Here is a 19937-nt window from a genome sequence, read left to right as displayed (position 1 = left end):
GGAGCCCTGTAGTGGACCCAGTACTGCAGCTGTGGCAGAGTAGGTGGGGAGGAGAACCTCCTTTGACCTGCTGGCCACACTCTTTCTCATGCACCCCAGGAGCCTGTTGGCACTCTTGGCCATGAGGCCACGTTGGTGGCTCATGGGCAGCTTTTTGGCCCCCAGCACTGCCAAGTCCTCTGCAGCGCTGCTCTCCAGCAGGTACTCCTCAGCTGTCCTGCTGCTGGGAGTTGTTCCTCCCCAGGGGCAGGCTCCTCCATTTGCCCTGGTTGAACCTCAGGAGGTTCCCATTCGTGCAGAAGTTATTCTGGTCCTTTCCCGTAGGAATGGTTCATCAGGCTGGGAAAGCACCACCAGCTCATTCAGCCTTTCCTCAGCCACTGCATTCCTTTTCAGTGAATAATTAATTCCCTTTAGCTCAGATTTTTGTTCGGTTTTTTCCCCTGGGATGTAATTTTTTCCCCGTTCACTCGCCAGGGACCCATTTTGAGCAGTCTCCAGACGCTCCAGCTTGAGGCACCAGCAGAGTTTTTCCCGCAGCAGCACAACATCTCCTTCGCCACCTCCGAGGGCAGGGCCGGGACCCGCTGCCGCCCCGGGGCAGGCGGCCGGGGAGCAGCCCCGCCGCGGTCCTCCGCTCCGCCGGGGGGCGCTAGCACGGCAGGCGCACACCTCGCGCCGGGGCGTGGCGGATGCTGCGGGGGCCGCGCCGAGGGGAGGCGGCGGCCGTCAGCGGCGGCGCTTGGCGGGGCCCGGCCGCCCCACCGCCGGCCCGCGGGTGAGTAGTGCCGCCGGCCTCGGCTCCGGTCTGCTTTGCCCCCTTCTCACCGTCATCACCCCGCCTTGCCGGGGGTGGGGTATGTGGGGGTGCCGCCGGAGCCCCTTGGGCGGCTGGCGGAGCAGGCCCAGCCCAGGGCGGTGAGGTGAGGTAGGGTGGGATGGGATGGGATGGGGTAGGGTGGGATAGGGAGGGGAGGCTGTGGCCTGGGGTGGGCTGGGGTGGCGTGGGGGGTGCCTGCCTGCCTTGTGGCTGTGTCTGAAGCGGTGCCCCGCGACCTGGGGCTCGCTGTGAGTGCCGCATTCAGCACGGGGACCCCTGTCAAAAATGCGGGGGGCAAGGTGAGGGCAGAGCCTGTGGAGCCCCTGCAGGCCCCGGCTGCTGGCAGCACTGCGGCGCAGGAGCAGCAGGCAGGAGGAACCGCAGCCGGCTGCTGGCTCCCTGCACCACACCGGCACCTGCTCCTCACCAGCGGCTCTGCATCAGCCTTTGGCTTCTCCCCGCTGCCCCGCAGCAAAATGGCCTTGCCCTCCAGTGTTGTTTTGAAGGGAAAAGCCAAGAAAGAGTGTTTCTGCGCGACACGGCCTGCAGTTGTATGACTGTGACCGTTGCAGTAACTTCGCAGAGCGCTTGCGGCTCGGTTAGCTCTGCTTCAGCCTCTCTGCTTCTTCATCCTGCGGTTTTGCCCAAGAGCTTTAAAGTCCTAGATGGCACAGGCCATTTGAAAACGCGTTCAGCAGAAGAAGCAACACCTTAGCGAGCCAGCAAACAAGGATGACAGCAGAAGTGTGCAGAAACAAGAAGGAATGATGTGTTATAAAGTGCTTCTCTCAGTGTGCATGCTTGAAGGACAGCATCGTCATAGGGAATTTGTTTAAAGCAGTGAAACACCTGAGTGTTTTGCACACTGCTGCTCTTCTCTGCTTTTCTGCTGTAGTCTTGTGGAAGAGAGCAAAAAGCACTGCTGCTACCTCACTTGGTAGTAAGAGGAGTGGAGTTCTGCCTGAAGGTTTCCTTCCATCCTCTGTATTTCTGCAAGAGAAGGGGGAAAGGATCTGCCTTGGTGGCTTCATCAGGAAAGCTCAAGTGAGGGCTCTGAAGGTTTTTTTGCATCAGAAGGCTTTTGGAATAGGTGTGGGGAAAGTTAAGCAGTTATGAGTAGTTCTGTGGGGGTCAGTGAACTCTTTCTGTGCCTGGGTAGACATCCCAATAGGTGTCTGTACCTGCAGTGCAATATTTTGCCGTGTAGGTTGCTCAGCTGTGAGGGTTCTGTGGTTTCTTCAGTGTGAGCTGCTGCTGAAGTCTGTCCTGTCTGCTGGTGTGTGCTCCTGAGTGCCCCTTATGCTGGGCCCTCTGAGGAGTGGCTCAGGGAGAGTAGGTAGGCTGGAAACTATGCAGGTGAACAATATGTGGTTAGGGTTTTGGGTGGGTTGGTTGGTGGTGGCTTTGGTTTGTTTTTTTAAGCTGGATTTGGTTGTGGCTAGAGAGTGAAGGTGAAGACTAGAGATCAGGAAGACATTTTTTACCCTGAGGGTGGTGAGACCCTGGCCCAGGTTGCCCAGAGAGCTGCCCAGAGAGCTCCCTCCCTGGAACCATTCCAGGCCAGGTTGTCTGGGGCTCTGAGCAACCTGCTCTAGCTGCAGCTGTCCCTGCTGATTGCAGAGGGGTTGGGCTGGGTGACCTTTAAAGGTCCCTTCCAGCCCAAACCAGTCTGGGATTCAAAGCTGCCGATGGGACTTCTTTTGATAACAACCTGTTGTGATGAGAGCCAGCTGTAATTTGAGCACCAGAAGAAACTTGTTTTGTAACATTAAGTGGCCCTCTGTTGTTACCTCGTGGAATTTGTGAAGGATTTGAGTGTCCTTCCTGCTCTTCAGTGAAGAGGAGTGGAAATGAGTGCATCGTGGGCAGCCAGGAGAGGTTATCAGCACAGCAGAACGTGCAAGGTGAAGAGCAGGATGGGCTATGGGCAGTGAGGAAAGCCAGGGTGAGTGTTTGAACTTGGAGGGGAAGGATGAGTGAGCTGGCACTGGGAAAACTGGAGAGGGTGGCTGCAGATAATTTGGACTCCCTGCTCATGCTTCATGTTTGATAGTGCTGTGTCCAGGCCACTGAGGGAAGGAGAGTGGTGAGAGAAAATTGAATTGAATTGTGTTTAGATGTACTGACAGAAGGAAGTGAGTTGGGTGGTCCAGCATTCAGACTGCAGCTTCACCAGCTCCAGTGCTTTACCTTGCTGGCTGTGCCCCAGCAGAAAAGCAAAAGCATTGTGGTTTCATTTCATGCTGGGCCAGGAAAGTGTCCAGTTTTGTTTCCCAGCTGGATGTGGAAACCTGGTCAATGTTTAGTACCCCTTATGTAAATAAAAAGAGACCAGAGAGTGGCAGTGAAGGTGTTCAGGTAGGAATGCTGGCACATGAAGTGAGCAAAAGTGATTGCCTCACTCAGAGCTGGGAATGAGCTAAAAATACTGATCAATTAAACACAAGTGCAGCACCATGCTCCCTGCAGTGAGTCATTTTGTTCCCATCGTGCCTGGGTAACCCTTTCATGTGCCTGGAAAGGAGCCTCGTGCTGGCAGCAGGTCTGGTGGTGGAGCTCTGAGCAGTTAGGAGGGCAGGTTTGTACTTACAGGTTCTGTCATTCCCATCCCTGTGCCCAGGCCTCCTTTGGTGATTTTCATGTTAGAAAAGATTCTTACCAGGCTGCAGTTTGGCCCTGTAGATGACACAGGCCAGAGAATGCCATCTGTGGTGCCTGGCTTTAGCTTTGAAATGGTAACAGCTTTACCAGCAGCCTCTGCTGTCATTCTGGGTAGCCTTTGAGAGCAGCTGTGTGCTGATGTTTGTTGTAAACTGCTTTCCAGGCTCAGGCCTGCTCTGTGTGTGCAGATTTCAGCAGGCTCACACAGACTACAAAGCACAGATCACTTTCCTCTGGATCTTGCTAGTTGAGAGGGAAACTGTCTGCACAGGAACAGCTTCTCTCTTCATGCTGCTGTGTGGAATATCATCCCAGGCCCAGCAAGGTCTGTCAGTCTGCTCTTGAGCTTTTATCTGGACTTCCCTGCTTTGCCCATTTTTCTTTTCTCAGGTCAGTAAAGTTCTTCACCTTGGAGCCCTTGTGCCTACTTCATCTTCAGGATTTTGGTTTTAAAACCTTGTTGTGGCCTCTCCCTGTGTTCATTATGAGTCCACAGCTCTCTGTGATCAGAAAGTGTAATCTTGTCTGGTGCCGTGTAGAGACTTGTGGTACTGTGTCGTGAGGAGGAGCAGTTGCTGTTCCTGGGGCTACAGGTGCAGGCATTTTCTGTGCTGATCAGCGACCTCAGGGGCTGCAGCACTCCTCCTGGTTTTCACCTGGGCACCAGTCACACAGCAGTTAAAGCAGCTGGATGGTCTTCAGTGTTTTTAGTGTTGATGTGTGGCTCTGTGGAAACAAACATTGATATAATCCTGTTACACTGCAGGGACAGGCAGTGTGTACAGGCAGGTTAAACATTAGCAAGCTGTATGTGGTTTGTGCCTTCTATTTATAGGTGGGAGAAGCAGCTCTGCTGAAAAATGCTTCATGGTGTTTACTCCTTAAAGACTTCCTTGGGGTTATTTTTGGTAGTATTGATGCTTTGCTGGCTAGCAGCTGCTAGAAAAGACACATTATGAGTGTTTTATACCTCGTGTCGTTATTGCTCGACAGCTGGCAGCGTGATGGAGATCAGAGGTGCTGTCAGAACCAAGCAAACAAACTGGTTTCAAGCATTTTGCAGTGAAATGTGTGGAGAAGTATGAACTAATGATAGTTGTCTGAGAGTCTGTGGTACTTACTGTGGTATTTATTTCCTTTCTGTTTCCATAGCCATCCTGAAATTATGTGGAAATGGGGTAGTGGAGAAGATTCTCCTTCCAAAACAGCAGTAAGTATTGAATCACTATTAAAACATTGTTGTCTTAAGGCTTTCTGATGTAGGGAATCTTCAGTTGATGATACACTAATGGGATGTATTTACCATGACTCAGTTTTAGGACCTCTCAAAGGCAGCCTGGGCTCTTGCTTGGTGTTTAATCTCTTGTGTGTAACACAGCTGCTCTGCTCCTCCTCACTGTGCTCATCTTGCTCGAGAAGAACAGCTGTGGGATTATCCCAAGTGTGTTTTGTGTAGAGTAAGTTCAGTAGCAGTATTTTGCTGCCATGGAGGCTCAGTAACACCACTGCTGGTTGTTAGGATGCAAATCCAGCAACCGAGGAAGTTGACTTTTACACACCTGGATGGTTTTACTTTATTTTCAGCTAGTATTTCAGTTTCAAACAGTATCTCTGACCCAGTGTCCAGGGTCTGTCAGAGTTGCTAGGAAGGGTCTGGTGTCACTGCATACAATGCATGCAAGTGTTAGTATTTGCTGACTGTGTTTGCAGAGAGCCAGAGGAGGCCCAGCTGAAGGCCTGCAGCAGAAGCAGGTTGTCTGCACCGTGTTTGCTCCCAGTGTGCTTTGTGTCTGCAGGCTGCAGGCTCCCAGGATGCGAGCAGCATGTCGGTGACGGATCTGGCCGAGCAGCTGGCCAGCACCGAGCAGCTGGTGGCGCAGCTGAAGGAGCTTGTCAGGGAGAAGGATGCTGAGCTTCGCAAGAAGGATCTCCAGTTCAAGGTACCCTGCCTGTCTCCTGGGCAAGCCCCCTTCAGGCCTGCTGGGCACGAGCTGGCTGTGTAGATGCAGGCTGGAAGCCAGCTGCAGCAGCTTGAGGAGCACAGGAAGTGTTGCTCACAGGTAGCTCTTGTGCTTCCTGGACACCACTGCTTTTTGCCAGGGTGTCTGCTGTCCTAAAACTGTACACGGGCAGCACGTTCCTTGGGTGAGCAGATGCACTTGAGAAGGACAGGCTTGGCTTGCTGAGAACTGAGGCTGGGCATGGTTATTTTAGGCTGAATGTGGAGAAAGCTACCAATTTCAAATCGTTGCTGGAGGTTTAGTGGAGCAGGCTGCCCAGAGAGGTTATGGAGCCTCCCTCCAAACTCCCCTGGCCACTGTGCTCCTGGGCAAGCTGCTGTGGGTGCCCCTGCTTTAGCAGGGCGTTTGGACTGGATGATCTCCAGAGGTCCCTTTCAAGCCCAGCATGCTGGATTCTGTCCTACTGTAATGTCTCTTCAGATTTTGTTGTTGTTCTTTTTTTGGTAATCACTTCAGAGTGTTTTTTCTCCTCATGGAAGAGTTGAAGAGTTGTTCACATAGCTAAATTATTCCTTCGTGATGTTTGTAGGAGGAGAAGGAATCTGCTGATGCCAAACTCTCCAAGTTGAAGCTACAGAACAAAGCCAAGGTTGCTTCATTAACCTCACAGTTAGAAGAGCTTAAGAAACAGTTACCAGACTCAGGAGGATTAGAGGGGAAAGCAGAACCAAAGAAGGTAAGTGTGCATTTTAAAGCAGACATCATTGCTGCAGGGCTGTGTGCTGGACTCAGCTGGGGAGCCAAAGGTCACTGAGGATCAGGGTAGGCTGTGTGGATGCTGTCAGTCCTTCTGTCTGTCTGTTTCATTCTTCTTTTGTCTTTCTACAGCCATTTAGAAAATTGTACATTCCTTCCAAAGTGATTCAGTGAGAATACTCTTACTGATCTTCATCTTACTACCAGATCAAAGTTTTAGTGCAGTTGAGTCAGGAAGAGAAGCTTTTGAGAAGCAATGACAACAAAACCTGGGTTGTTGCTTTAATGGTAAAAATAGAGACATTTCCTTGATGGCAAAATAGAACTTGTGTGGGAATGTCTGCTGCCAGTGTTGTGCTGCTGGCAGAGATTCTCAGATCTGGCTGTAGTAGTGCAGACTTGCACTCCCTCAGCATAGTGTATTTTGACTCCCTGCTTCAGCTGTAACTTTAATATTTCCAGGGCATTTTGTAAGGTGTGCTGAAAGGGAACAGAGGCAGATGAGCTTGTAGAAGTCCTTAAAGACATGCAATAGCTAATTATTTATGCTTCTGATCTCTTCTGCTAGTAAAACATACTCTTAGCAGCTGCACTTGGCAAAAAAGATCTGTGACCCAGTAGTTAACACATCCTGAAATTGAGATTGGAAACACTGTGCTTAGAAACAGTCTTACATGAACCTTTCTTCCCCTGATCATCCTTTTCTCCCCTAAGTTCTATGGACTACACCTGCCAGAGGAAATGCAGAGGAAATGTGCCCTTCCTGCACATTTTAATCCACTTTGCAGCACCAATTACCATTAATAATTTAAATGTTTTACAGGCTTGGTACCATTCTGAGCCTGCTTTGTCTGGCTTCCACATTTAATGTGTGGTGTGTAAGAGCCCTGAAGCACAAACCATGAGTCAAAGGCCACTTCTCAGCGGTGTCAGCCAAACAGGCAGAGGTGCAGGAGTCAGGTGTTGCCTCTTTACAGAATGCTCAATTCTCTGCCTTGGCTTTTTTCTTCCAGGCATCGAAGGATGGTGACCAGGAAAATGCTGCAGCAAATCGTGGGAAAATCCTAGTACTGAGGAGGAGGATTGAGGAGCTGGAGGGCCAGATCACACAGAAAAATGAAGAGCTGCAGAAAAAGGTGGTGCTCTCCCTGCTGCTGAGGCTGTGGGCTGTCACCTTGGCAGTGCAGGGTTGTGTGTAAATACAGTGAAATGCATGAATACATGGAAATAAAGAGCAGTTCCAGTATTAAACAGGTAGTTGGGAGCTCTCTGGTGGCTAGGCAGAGCAGTTTATGTGCTACAGCCTGCCCAGGCAAACACCACAGGAGCTCTGCCATTGTGCCCTCAGTGAGCACCCAATCCTCAAGCAGCTGTTGTGGTTTTTGGAGAGTGAAGGGAATGCACAGCCTGGGATCTGTGGGTTAATGCTCTCTTTAAATCCTGTATTTTTGGAGAAAAATGAATTTGGTTTGCTCCAGGGTTGTTTTTTGGTTGCAAAAATAAGTTTCAGCAGGAAGAAATGTGGGCAAGGGATGGTTTCATGTTGTGGGTTGTAGCTGCGGTGTGCAGTGATGTGTGGACCTGCCTGGTGGCAGGAATGGGAATGCTGCAGAATTTCAGAGGGCAAGGCTCAAGAATTAAAGATTACACTTAAAATGGAGCCAGGTCATAAATCTGATTGCTTTTCACCACCCCAAACCAGGCACTAGGGAAGCAAAGCCAGCTGTGGAAGAGCAGATTACAAACACTGCTCTCTCTCTTTGTTTTCAGAGCGTGGAGCTGGAGGCCCAGCGCTGCCGTGGGGCTGAAATGGATGCCATGCTGGCAGAGAAAGAGAAGAAGTTAGCTGAGAGAGATGCTTACATCATAGATTTACAGATGGCCTGTGGCTCAGGTGCTGCTTCCAGTGAAGTACTCCTGCCTAATGAAGAGCTGAAGGTACATTAGCAGCTCAGATAGAAAATCTCCATAGAGGTTTCATGGAATCATCGAGTTCTGATGCGTTGTGTGGTGGATCCTGCTCTGAAGCACAAATCCTCTGCAGTTATTCATGTGAATAAAAATTCTTTACTGATTATTTTCATTGAATGGCAAGGGTTTGAAACTAGGGCAGGGTAGATTTAGAGTAGAAATTAAGAAGTCCTTTACTGTGAGATTGGTGACACTGGAACAGGTTGCCCAGAGAAGTTGTGGATGCCTCATCCCTGGGAGTGTTTAAGACCAGGCTGGATGAGGCCTTGAGCAACCTGGTCTAGTGGGAGGTGTTCTGGTCCATGGCATGGGATTGGAACTGGATGATCTTTAAGGTCCATCCAATTCAAGCCATTCTGTGATTTATATTGGTGGAATATGCATTCACTTCTTTTGCCTGTGCCTTTGATGTGTATTAGTAGTGACTTCAGAATGGGCTGCCAAATTTAATTCATATTAAAACCAAACCTTAATTTTCAGTTTAATGTTGTTTTACCTGAGAGAAGGGTTAGGAGGTGACTTCAGGATGATTTTTCTGGGGCTGTTCTTCTAACTGGCTTTTGGTTTGCATTCTAAAGAATCAGCTGGCTGTTAAAGAGTCATCGCTGCAAAGCATGGAGGTTCTGGTGCAGAACCTTACCAAGAAGGTTGGAGACAGCGAAGAAAAGTGTAGCTTGTTCCAGGAACAGATTGAGAGTCTTAAAAATATCCAGAACAAAGAGAGGGAAAGTTTCCAGGGGAAAGAAGCTACCTACATGGAAAATGTAAGTAAACACACTGGGCCAACTTTGCCATTCTTTGAGGGAAGAAGTGCTCTCTTGGCTGTAGTGTTTCCATCTCAGTAGTTAAGAAATGCTGCTTCTGACTTTGGATGATTCTTGACTAAAGCTCTGTGGTGTTCAGGAGGCATGAGAAGAATGAAGCAAGAGGCAGGCTGTGCTGCTGGTCTTTGAAAAGTTTTGTGCAAGGAAGTTTAAGGATGTGGGGAGACTTGTGTGTGACAGAGCGAAAGGAGTTGTGCAGAATTTCAGTTGAAGAGCTTCCAAACATCTCTTCCTGCTGCCTCTCCCTGGTGGCAGTGGGTTTGGGTGACTGCAGCCAACCATTTTAGGCACAAATGGCTGTCTGGGATCGCTGTCAGTTGTGCTGTGAGCTCCCTGGCACACTTTGTGCCATGGGAGCCTGGGGAAAGAACTGGATTTTCCTCCTGACTGGGCAGCTTCTCTAGAAGTTAGCAGTTGTTTAACAGGCCAAGGCAAGTAACACCTTGATAAGTAATACTTCAAAAAGATCAAGTGGAACTGTGGGGCATGTTGCCTACTCCTTGATGCCATCAGACTCTCCCAACTCCCTTGGAAGCTAAATCTCAGAACTGCAGGTATTGTGCCTGATCTCTCAGCCTCAGACTTGTACCAGGCAGGAAATACTCATCTCAGCCTTTCTCACATCACTTGATGTCTGAGTTTATTTATCTGTGATGAAAAAGCTGCTTTTGATCCTGAACATCAGCACAGCAGCACACAGGGAGTTAGTTTTGGTGCAGAAAAGAAAGGAAAAGATGAGCAGTTGAGGCTGTGGAAGCTGTTTTGGTGAGCCCAGTGTCATCACTCTGCTCTGGGTAGGGCTTTATAGGAATTTATTCAAATTGCCCTTAGTGAGATGGCCAAGGTTCTATCCAGTTCTTACAAGCATTGCACCGTAGCTCAGAAAGGAGCTGCTGGAAGTGGAATACAAGTTTTGGAGGAGCAGACAGCCAGGCTTCGAAGCTGCAGTTTGGGCTTCGCTGGTAGAAATTTGCTGGAAGTGATCTGTGTCATTTCTTGTAGAAATTAACAGCTCCACAGCAGTGGCATCCAAATGGGAGGGGAAGAGCTGAGATACTGAGCACACCTGGGCAGAGTGGTGCTGCTTGTTTCAAGTGCATGGAATTGGGAGACATTTGCTGTGAGCTGCAGCTCTGTCCACGTGTGCCGCTGGTGCTGGCGATCGCTCACCGACTGCTGTGCTCCTTGTTAACTGGAAGCAAACCTGAGACTTGAGATGGAACACAGCATCTGGCTGGAGACTCTTCAGGGGGTCTGTCACCATGCCTCTGTGGACTGGTTTCATGTTTACTGTTGATGTGATTTTAGGTACGTGTGTTTCAAGATATTATCCGGGAAAAGGAAAAGGAGCTGGAAGCGCAGAGAGAGAAGCATGAGCAGGAGCTCTTTAAACTGGCTGCTAAATCTGATGCAAGTGCTGACCTGGAACAGGTAGGCTGCTCTGGAAACTCAGTAGCTTGCTTTGACTTAGATGTGACTGCTTGGAATCATGTCATTCCTAAGCTCCATAGTGGAAGTACCTGGTTGTGGAATGGAGGTTGTGCCTGCCTTTCTCTTCTGAGAATTGTAACTCTTCTATTGAGTCTCCTTCTTTGGAGATCTTCAGACCCCACCTGGAGATGATCCTGGGCATCCTGCTCTGGATGAGCCTGCTTTAGGAGGGGGATTTGACTAGATGGTCTTCATAAAGCCCTTCCATCCCCCACCATGCTGGGGTTCTGTGCTTGATGGCTTGATTTGTGTTTTATTGTATTTTTCTGCTAGCTACTAAAGGCCTTGAAACAGAAACTCCATGAAAAGGAAGAAGTCATGCTGGGCAGGACACAGGTGATAGATGTCTTGCAAAAGGAACTGGATGCCAAAGAGCAGCAGTTGCAGGTAGGTAGCCTGTGTGCACACCTAAGCTCAGCAGGTCACTTACAATTCCCTTGTGCACAAAAATGTCTGGGCAGCTCTCTGGGAGGTGTGGGCATGTACAGCCAGAGCTGTGCAAATACTGATTCCAGTTAGGAAGTGAACTCAAAGGAGAGGTAGAGCCTGTAAAATGTGACTGTCAACTCTCACCCACAGTTTGTCTTGATTCTTTTGGGATCCTTACCATATAGGGAAGACCTTCTGCTGTCAAAAGATTTTAGCTTCTCTAGGTAGACCTCAGGAAGCCCCAACTCTGAGGCTTTGTTTTGCTGCCTGCCTGCCTTTCCTTCTGCTGTATTTCTTCTGATTGCAAAAGCAATAGCTAATCAAGGTTCTTTGTGTTGCAGCACCTAGAATGAACTCTCACTGTAGCCTTTGAGTGCTGCTACTTCAGTTCAGAGGTGCAGAGAAAGGATGTTGCAGTCTCTCAGGGACTCTGCTGAAACAGGCATCAGAGCCTGTCTGCCATGCCAGGTCCAGCATTTTAGCTATGCTGTTCCCAACAAATGTTAGCTTACCAGGGAAGCTGCCAGAATCAAAACCTTAGTAGAGATAGTTTCAGCTATGTACTGAGGTAGATGCCCTGCCTAGGTAGTTTAGATCCATGGTAGCTCAAGCCTTGCCCTTCCCATTTGTTAGGCCTCCTGCCTTAAGCAGGTGGTTTTATTCTGTGGGGTTAGCTGCATCTTCCTGCAGTGATGCTTTGCAAGGACTGATGGTCCCTGGTGCTAGGGCATTGAGGGGACAGGCATACACACCATGAGGGTAGGGGGAAGGGGTTGACTGTGACAAGATGTAGCACTTAGGCTGAGATTCCATTGCAGTTTAGGAATTAAACCAGCAGGAAGCCTTGCTTATTTACATGAGTTTTAACCACACTTTGGAAACATTCCCTCTGCTGTGCTGCACAGCTGCTTTACTTGGGCAGTTTATATTCCTAGAGCTATGTATCATGAAAGTAGTTATTTGTACAGCAGGTCTAATGTGAGTGGACTGCTCTGCTGCTGCAGGGATCTGTAATCTGCCTCTTTATTCAAGTAACTAACACAAAGGCACTAGCAGTGGAGTAAGCACTGACATCAAACTGGTTAGCAGCACAATACTGTGAAAAAGGACTAGATCCGTTTGCCAACTTTAGTTCTAATGGATGTAGGGGAAAACACCAGCTGGCTGTGTGGTGAGTGTTAGTAAGCTTTGGGTTCACAGTTAAAGAGAGCTGCTGCTGTCTGTGGGTTTTTATTTTAACATTCCTCTTTATTCCCTTTTCCCCTCTGGGGGAGGCTGTATGTAGTTTGCACTCAGAGTGGTGCTCCTCAGCTCTGACCTTCCAAGACAGAAGCTTTTGTAGTACAGCCAGGTTCCCAAGAGTGGCCTGACTTCTGCCTGTAGTGTAGGTGGGAACACAGATGCAGCATTTGCCAGTGATACTAAAGATACTTTGCAGTCAAATCTGAAGGTGGTTTATTGTTTGCCTTTTACAGGAAATCAGTGAAAACCTGAAGCGTCTTCTGTCTGAAAAAGAAAACCTCCAGTCTAAGCTGGATGCTGAGAAACATGTAATGAGAGCCCAGTTACGAGACATGATGGAGAAACATGAGCTTGAAATGACAAAAGTGAAGGAGAAATATAATGCTGAACTGCATGAAATTAAAGAGAAACATGAAACCGAGCTGCAAGAGAAAGACCAGGCCCTGTTCCAGCTCAAGAAACAGGTGGCAGAATTGAGTGGTGGCAAAGAGAGTAACTCCAAAGAAGTTCATCTGGAGTCTGTAACCAAAGAGAAGATGGAAGGTTTAGAAGGTATCCTGCTTAAACAGTTGTTGCATACAAAAGGTTTCTTTGCCCCAGCATCTCTGCCAGTTGCATACCTCTTGCAAGTAGAACTGCACTTAATTTGCTGGAAAAGTTATTGCCAGGCTAATTCAAAAGTATCTGTGATCAAATACTGTATTGGTGAGGCTTCTGGGGTTACCAGGATGGTCTCAGCAGCTGCACATTTCTCACCACGTCCTATTGTGAGGTCTTTCTGTAAATGCTGTTGCCCTCTGTGAGTGTGGAACTTGCAGCTGCTCAGAGAATTAAACACAGGCCTGGTACTAATGATCTTTCTGCAGTTTTGAATCATTGGTTTTGTCTTGTTTCTCAGCCCAAGTGAAACTGAAAACAGAAGAGGCCAGCAAATCTGAAGCCAAGTTTCTGAAAATGAAGGCCTGGTCTAAGTCAAGAATCAAGCAGCTGGAGGATGAACTCAAACGTGTATGTGGGACACTGTTTTCATATTCCACTGCTCTGCTGGGAGGCTTAACTGGAAAAAGGGAGAGATGGGGTGCACAGGGTATTAAAAGCATTTCCTGGCAGTGTCTTTCTGTCTGAATGCTGGGTGCAAATGGAACGGACAGAAAATGTGGCTGCAGGGTGGAGTTTCAAGAGCCAGTGCTACCCACGCTGGTGTTCCCAGCATTCAGGAGTAAGGTTGGTGAAGATTAGCCAGTTTGCTGCACTTTCCAATTCTAGAAAGGCAGCAGCTGTCAGCCAGAAGAGAAAGCTGCTTTGCCTTTGCCAGGTTTCTGCTGTTTTGGTGCATTTGAGGGACTCAAGACTGTTGGGTTGGTTTTTTCTCTCCTTAGTTCTCCTCAAAGGATAACGATGTGTCCGCCTTGAACGGTCGTGTCTCCCAGTTACAAATGGAAAATGAAGAGCTGCAGGCAAAACTGCAATCCCTACATGAAATCAGAACCCAAAATGGTAAAAAGAGCTTTTTCTTGTGCAGATGATTCAGAGAGACAAGGAGCAGCGAGCTTTCTCTGGCATGTTCAAAGTGCATCTTGGTTTCTGAGCAGATCCTGAAGTGACTCAAATCCTGCATGCTGCTGTTCAGTTACAGCTCAGCTTTTCCTTCCCAAATCCACTTTACATGATTCTTCTTGCATTTAGACTGGGGCAGAAGAGGTGGAAACCTTTGCAGGAAGCAGAGGAGGCACTTCTTTAGAGGGAAAAGGAGAACCATCATAGCTGGAAAATTTGCCCAAGCACATGCAATGAACTTGAGAGCAGTGAGGGGCAAGGACAGTAACTGTTGTCACGACTGCTGTCGTCTCCTTGGAAAGGATTTGAGAGAGAATGTTTGCCTAAAACCACAGTTTAAAGCAGGGCTCTGAGAGATTTCTGTTTCTCCTTGTGTTATTTTCTGTGCTATTCTTTCTGTAAATGGCAGATGGTAGAGTTTTCAGTTCTCCCCTCTAAATTGCTGGCAAATTAAAGCACTCATCAGTGTTTAATAATGAAGAAGTCAGTGCCACAGCCCAGCAACCCATGTTGTCTGAATTTTCATTCTGAAGCTGTCTTTTAAATTGTTACTGAACTTCCTGTTGGGTTTGTGTCCTAATGACCCACATTTATTATGTTTTTGCAGAGGAACTGCTGACTAAGCTGGAACTCTATGAAGAGCAGCAGAGGAAGTTGCAAGCTGATCTTGACCAAGTTACCAAGAGGGCAGCATCACAGGTTAACTTTACAACTCATCTGCAGGAGTTACTGATTAACTCAAACTGTGCTAATTAGACTTTGATGGGTGTGTTAGCTGGCCTTTGGAGATGGAGCTCTCAGTGCAAGCAGCTGTTCAGTTGGATAGCAAGCTGACAGGTTTTGAGTTAGAATCATGGAGTCACAGAATGGTTTGGGTTGGAAGGGACCTTAAAGACCATCCAGTTCCAGCTGACCTTCCACTAGGCCACGTTGCTCAAGGCCCCATCCAACCTGGCTTTGAGCACTAATCAATTACTTGCAGAGATTGATTTCTGCTTTTTCACATACCTTACATGATATTTTCCCAAGCAGGTTGCTGTTTATGTAGTTACATTTCAGGTGGCTCATCCAAATGTGGCAGTTACTTTGTCTACAGTGCAGAAAGCTTTGGGAGGGAAATAGCTGCTGTAAGCTTGACAAATGTGAAGGTCCAGAGAACAGAGTGAGAAGGGTCAGAAAGCACCACTGAAGGGCTTCAGATGGATTAGCAGTGTGCATTAATCATGGTAACTTTGTACAGCCCTAGCAGCAGGGGCACTTTGAGGTGCTTCATTATATTTTTGCTGTGAAGAATTGGGATCTTCGATTTTATTTTTTTTTATATGAGATTTTAGAACAGTCTTAATTTTGATGGGAAGGCAGGAACCTTTTCATTCTGTCTGCAGAAAAAAAAGTTACTAGAGATTTGTTGTCCCACATGCAGACAGCTGGATACTGCTTCACTTTGAAACACTGCTGAGATGAAAATGTGCAACACAGATACTTTGATTTTAAAAGCCATTTTTTGTCTAGAAATATTGCAGATCAGAAGCTCAACTGGCAGCAGTGGTTTTGATACCAGATGAAGTGGTGAGGCTTCTTGCCTCACCTACAACAGCAATCAGCACTCCCACAGGTCTTAATTCAGCACTCTGCATCAATAATAATGGGCTGTTGTCTCTGTGAATGATTGCCAACTGGGAACGTTACCTACATTTGCAGTGGGGGTTGGTAAATACCTTTTCACACATAGTTTCTCTTGTCAGGCCAGTGAATCAGGCAGTGTGGATGAACTGCAGAGTCAGCTCCTGGAGTGGCAAGAGAGTGTACCAGAGTCAGAGGAGTCCCGTGATCAAGTCAGAGAAGAGAAATCAGCCATGGCCCTGAGAATGGCTCAGATTGAGGAGGAGAGAGAAGGTGAATTGTTTTCTTTATGGTCAGTTATCCTGTGCCTGATGTGTGTGTGTCTGCTGTACCTCAAGCCTGAATTCGTAGCCCACCACCAGGACCGTTTGCTGTAGCCATAAGATTTGTAGAGTTGGTGAAATTGCTGAAACTTGCAATTTCTACTTTTTCCTGTGTCCTTGAACCTGTTTTTCATGCATTCATCTTTTTTTTTTTGCATCATTTTTATGAGTAGATGTGCTTGTTCTGTTTGCCACCTGAGCTGCTGCTCTGTCAGACTGCTTGGACTTACTTGGAAAGCTTATTGTTTGCAGAGAAATGATCGATGGTACAGAGCTCCCTGTTGAAATAGGAGAGCTGCCTGCCTAGAACAGCTGGTGAAGGTGTGGGGAGCTCTGCTGCTGGCTTGAATTTGATGAATAAAGGTGGTGGTGCTTTTGTATTATGTAGCTGAGAAAGCTTCTCTTTAAGTAGAAGTTAATAAGAAACCTTTCTTAGGCTGTTCAGTGATCTGAGTGTCACTGGTGTAGGTCAGCTGAATAATATTGGCTGCCAATAGCTTGGATCTAGCTAAAAATGTTACCTACAGAAAACACCTTTTCAAGTAATCTCAGCTTTTATAGTTTTCTAAAGTATTAATAAAACAGCTGCAGAGAAATTGAAACAGCCTCACAGAAATCTGGTTACACCCCAGATAGTTTTGCTGCTTTTTTCCCCCATGCCATCTAGAACTGTCACAATGATTGTGCTCTTAGTGAACTGCCTGGGGGTTGCTGGCACACTTTAATGTGCACAAGCTATCATCATTGTTAATCCAATTTACTGATTGAATCTTCTCTTCCTGATCAGCAGTTGAATTCTTGTTCACTTACCTAACCAATTTGATCAGCTGTTGAGCTCTTTATCATGTACATAAGCAATCAGGAAGCTCAGTGTGCAAGCACAGAGGTGTTTGAAGCGTCACAGCTCCTCTCCCACACCTGATGCTTTGGGATTGAAGGACAAGAGTTGTCCTTCATGAAAGCTACCTGTTGCCTCATCTGTAGTGATACAGGTCAACATGAGTATGAATAGAGGTTGTTAAGCTTCATCTGTGTCAGTCCATGTTTAATTTTGCCTTTTTTTTGGGATAAGCATGACCTTTCTGTTTCTTTTTTCCTGCCGTTACCTGATGAGCACTCAGCGTCCCTTCCCCCTCCACTCCTACCCTGCACTGTGATTTGGTCAGCCAGTGAGAACAGTTTCCCATCAGTTTTGTGCATGCAGGTTCCTGCAGCAATGGCAACTTGTAATGCACTGATGCTGATTTCTTCTGTTCTTGCTTCCTTTGAGGAAATGGCCATCAGTGCCTTAGAGGCTTTGCCATTGGTGGTTTGTGGGTGTTAGCAGTACATGTAACAAGTGCTGGGTTTAACTTCAGGGGTTTTTTTCCTGCCTTGCCTGTTTCTTAATTTGTATTAACCAAACCAGCTTTCTTCATTTTCTTTTCTGGTAACAGCTGACTCCATATTTATACTTCTAGAGAAAAAATTCTTGGCCTCACTGCAAGTGGTTGTGATTAAGAATCAAATTCACTTACATATTCTTAGGAGCACTTGGAATTCAGTACTAAATGGTTTGGCTTGTAAGTGACCTCAAAGATCATCTAGTTCCAAACCCTTGCCATAGGCAGGGACAGTTTCCAACAGACCAGGTTGCTCAAGGCCACATCCAACTTGATCTTAAACACTTCCAAGGATGAGGCATCCACAGCTTCTCTGGGCAACCTGTTCCAGTATCTCACCACCCTCATGGTAAAGAACTTCCTTCTAATGTCCGATCTAAATCTACCCTGCTCAGTTATATTCCATCCCCTAAACTGCAGAGGATGGCATACACTGCGATGAGGCACCAATATTTTAAGTACTGTGTAAGTCCACTACTCATTCCATCCCAATCTATGCCAGGTTGCCACATCTGGTGGTTCTCTCTTGGTTTGAATGAGTGTGGAGCTGCAAAAGCATAGAGGGTGATGCTGCTGATAACATTTATAGCTGGGCCTTGTTTCCTCTGCAAACCACTGCAGATGGTGATACTTAGTGTTGAGTGGTGACACAAGAGAATCCAGAAGCAATCCCTGTACCTGCAGGAAGGTGTTGTGGGGAGATTCTCAGCTTTTATGTTGGATATAATTGCAAATGAAAAGCTCCCTGAGGTGCTGTGAAACATTAGAACACGAATTTACTTCCTAAGTGTTGTCAAAGCAATGCTGAATTTAACTCAAAGTCTTCTAACACTTCCCTGAGAGTTCCAAGTTGTTGTAAAGCTCAATTCCTGCACTCTCATTTCTCATGTGGCAGTCAGAAGTTCAATCTTTTTTTTCATTATCAAATACTTAGAAGGCTAAATAGCTTGGGTGCCTAAAGGCCAGTGTGTTCATTAGTCCTTCTGATTATACTTGCAACCAGGTTAAACTTTGAAGAAACAGATTCTTTCTTTCCCCTCCTGTCCAAACTGGGGGTTGAGTTCTTACCTGGAACCTCCTTGAATCTCTTCACTGCCTTCACTGGCAGCTCTTACAAACAGAGGGTTAAGGCCTATGATCAAATTTGGGCCTTTATTTGTACAGTTTGGAAGAAATAGTAATAACATAGTGATTAAAAAAAATAGTGATAAAAAAAGTGCAGAGGAGAATCTGTGCTTGAGAGTAACCAAAGGGCTGTCAGATGAATGCTGGTGCATGCCAGCAGCCAAACTACGACTGAACAAGAAGCAAAATCCCATGCAGCAGCCCTGCTTCCAAGGGATCATTCATCATTATTCTTTTAGTTAACATTTTCCCTCTAATCTTTTCCTACAAACTGTTAAATGTGTAATTGTAGACTGTCACAGGGAGAACTCAAATCTGGTGGGTGTCACCGAACGCTGTTAATGAGATGTGGCGCAAGCAGTCTGTGGACAGATGAAAGCTGAGTGTTCCCAGCAGGGTTCCCCTAACCAGTTTCTGGTGCTTACCTCCCAGATGCATGGACATAAGTTCTCTGGATTCTGCATGCTGTGAGAGCAGCTGTGGATTGCTAGGGCTGAACTGAAAGCTGAATTTGTGATTATCTCATGAGCCTTTCAACTGAAGTATGGAGCCACCTGTGCTTTCATTTCTTGTCACTGGCTGTTCCGTTCTGTCCGCTTTGCATGGAGCATCTCTTCCCTAACCTCTTCCCCCAGCTGTGTTTTGTCCTATCACAAAACAGATGGGAATGTCCTTTAAAAGAGCAATCATTTCTAACTGCACAGATGTGTACCTGAGCTCTCATGCTCTGAACCTAGTGTGTTTTATTTACAAGTGATTCTGAATGATGTTATTAATCTATGACAAGATGGTTGGATGCCAGTTTGCAGTGTAATGCATGCTTGTGTCTCCCTCAAATGGTCTGGCTGTGTAGCTCCTACTGCAGTGAAAGCTGAAAGGGACACATGGCATAGCCACCAAACTGAATGTGATAGTTCAGATTAAAAACCCAAGTGTTTGAGGTCATGCCTTCATCAGATTAAGTGTATTTTAACCTGGTGAATTGGAATGTGATGTCATTTGGCATTCTAATTGGCTGGCCTTTTTTGGTAGTGTCAGCATAACCTCACCCTTTCCAGTCTCCTGTAAAAAGTCTTCATTTAGAACTGATGAAGAGGTAAAGTTAGAGTTCAGTTTGCTTCTTCTGGGTGAGACATGCAGACTTTATTCTTGTTTGCCATAGTATTGTTGGAGGGAAATCACAAGGTGAGCGCAGTGAATTGCTGCTTTAATCTTGTTCCTGTCAGTCATTCATAGGGACTTCAGCCTGTCCTTGTCTTTTCTCATGTGGTAGTGTCTGATATATATGTAACTGCTTTCCTGTGGCACAAAACTGATTGAGGATGACTGGTTCTTTCCTGGCTGCTCTGATCCAGCCATGGTCTCAGGGCAACAGGAGCTGGAGGAGGAACTGGCCACAGTTCAAGGAATGGGCAGGCTGCCGCAGGCAAGAAGAAAAAGCAATCAGAGCAACAGGAAGCTTCAGGTGGGTCAAGAGATAAGGATTTATTTTTCCCCCTGTGGTAATGAAAGTGCCAGCATGTGTGTGATGCTTTACACTTAAAAACACAAGAGGCTCAAGAGTAGTTGTGTAACTGAAAACTGGGAGTTGAGTGCCTGTGTACGTAGCCAGATGATCAGCATCATACTTGTATTCCTTAATCGATGAGTCTGCTTCATTTCCCTGTGCCAAAGATGAGCTTCTCTCTGGAGTGATTCATATGCTTGAAGCTATGTGCTGTTCCAGCATGGTAAGGCAGTTTTTTGGTTTAGATACAGTCATTCCAAATCCC

The 19937-nt window shown here is 47.0% G+C and overlaps 1 protein-coding gene across 2 annotated transcripts in view; it reads left to right on the top strand.

The window, feature by feature from the left end:
* The first annotated feature begins 693 nt into the window (after positions 1 to 693).
* The window catches only part of LOC104297555 (golgin subfamily B member 1-like), a 41956-nt gene continuing 22712 nt past the window's right edge, over positions 694 to 19937 (top strand). Inside the window, exons 1-15 of one of the 2 annotated variants that reach the window (XM_054171850.1) lie at positions 694 to 778; positions 4634 to 4691; positions 5278 to 5421; positions 6032 to 6178; positions 7212 to 7334; positions 7969 to 8136; positions 8748 to 8933; positions 10302 to 10424; positions 10758 to 10871; positions 12389 to 12707; positions 13054 to 13163; positions 13535 to 13652; positions 14320 to 14411; positions 15458 to 15608; positions 19521 to 19630. In XM_054171850.1, the coding sequence (XP_054027825.1) occupies positions 4647 to 4691; positions 5278 to 5421; positions 6032 to 6178; positions 7212 to 7334; positions 7969 to 8136; positions 8748 to 8933; positions 10302 to 10424; positions 10758 to 10871; positions 12389 to 12707; positions 13054 to 13163; positions 13535 to 13652; positions 14320 to 14411; positions 15458 to 15608; positions 19521 to 19630 (1950 nt within the window). In that variant the 5' untranslated portion in view covers positions 694 to 778; positions 4634 to 4646. Of the gene's footprint in view, positions 779 to 4633; positions 4692 to 5277; positions 5422 to 6031; positions 6179 to 7211; positions 7335 to 7968; positions 8137 to 8747; positions 8934 to 10301; positions 10425 to 10757; positions 10872 to 12388; positions 12708 to 13053; positions 13164 to 13534; positions 13653 to 14319; positions 14412 to 15457; positions 15609 to 19520; positions 19631 to 19937 lie in introns of those variants that run through there. The other variant, XM_054171849.1, reaches the window with a different exon arrangement.

Source organism: Dryobates pubescens, chromosome 22 (assembly GCF_014839835.1).
Source record: "Dryobates pubescens isolate bDryPub1 chromosome 22, bDryPub1.pri, whole genome shotgun sequence".
NCBI classification, from domain to species: domain Eukaryota; kingdom Metazoa; phylum Chordata; class Aves; order Piciformes; family Picidae; genus Dryobates; species Dryobates pubescens.
Note: the sequence above shows the minus strand (reverse complement) of the source record. Positions and strands in the feature narration are given on the sequence as shown.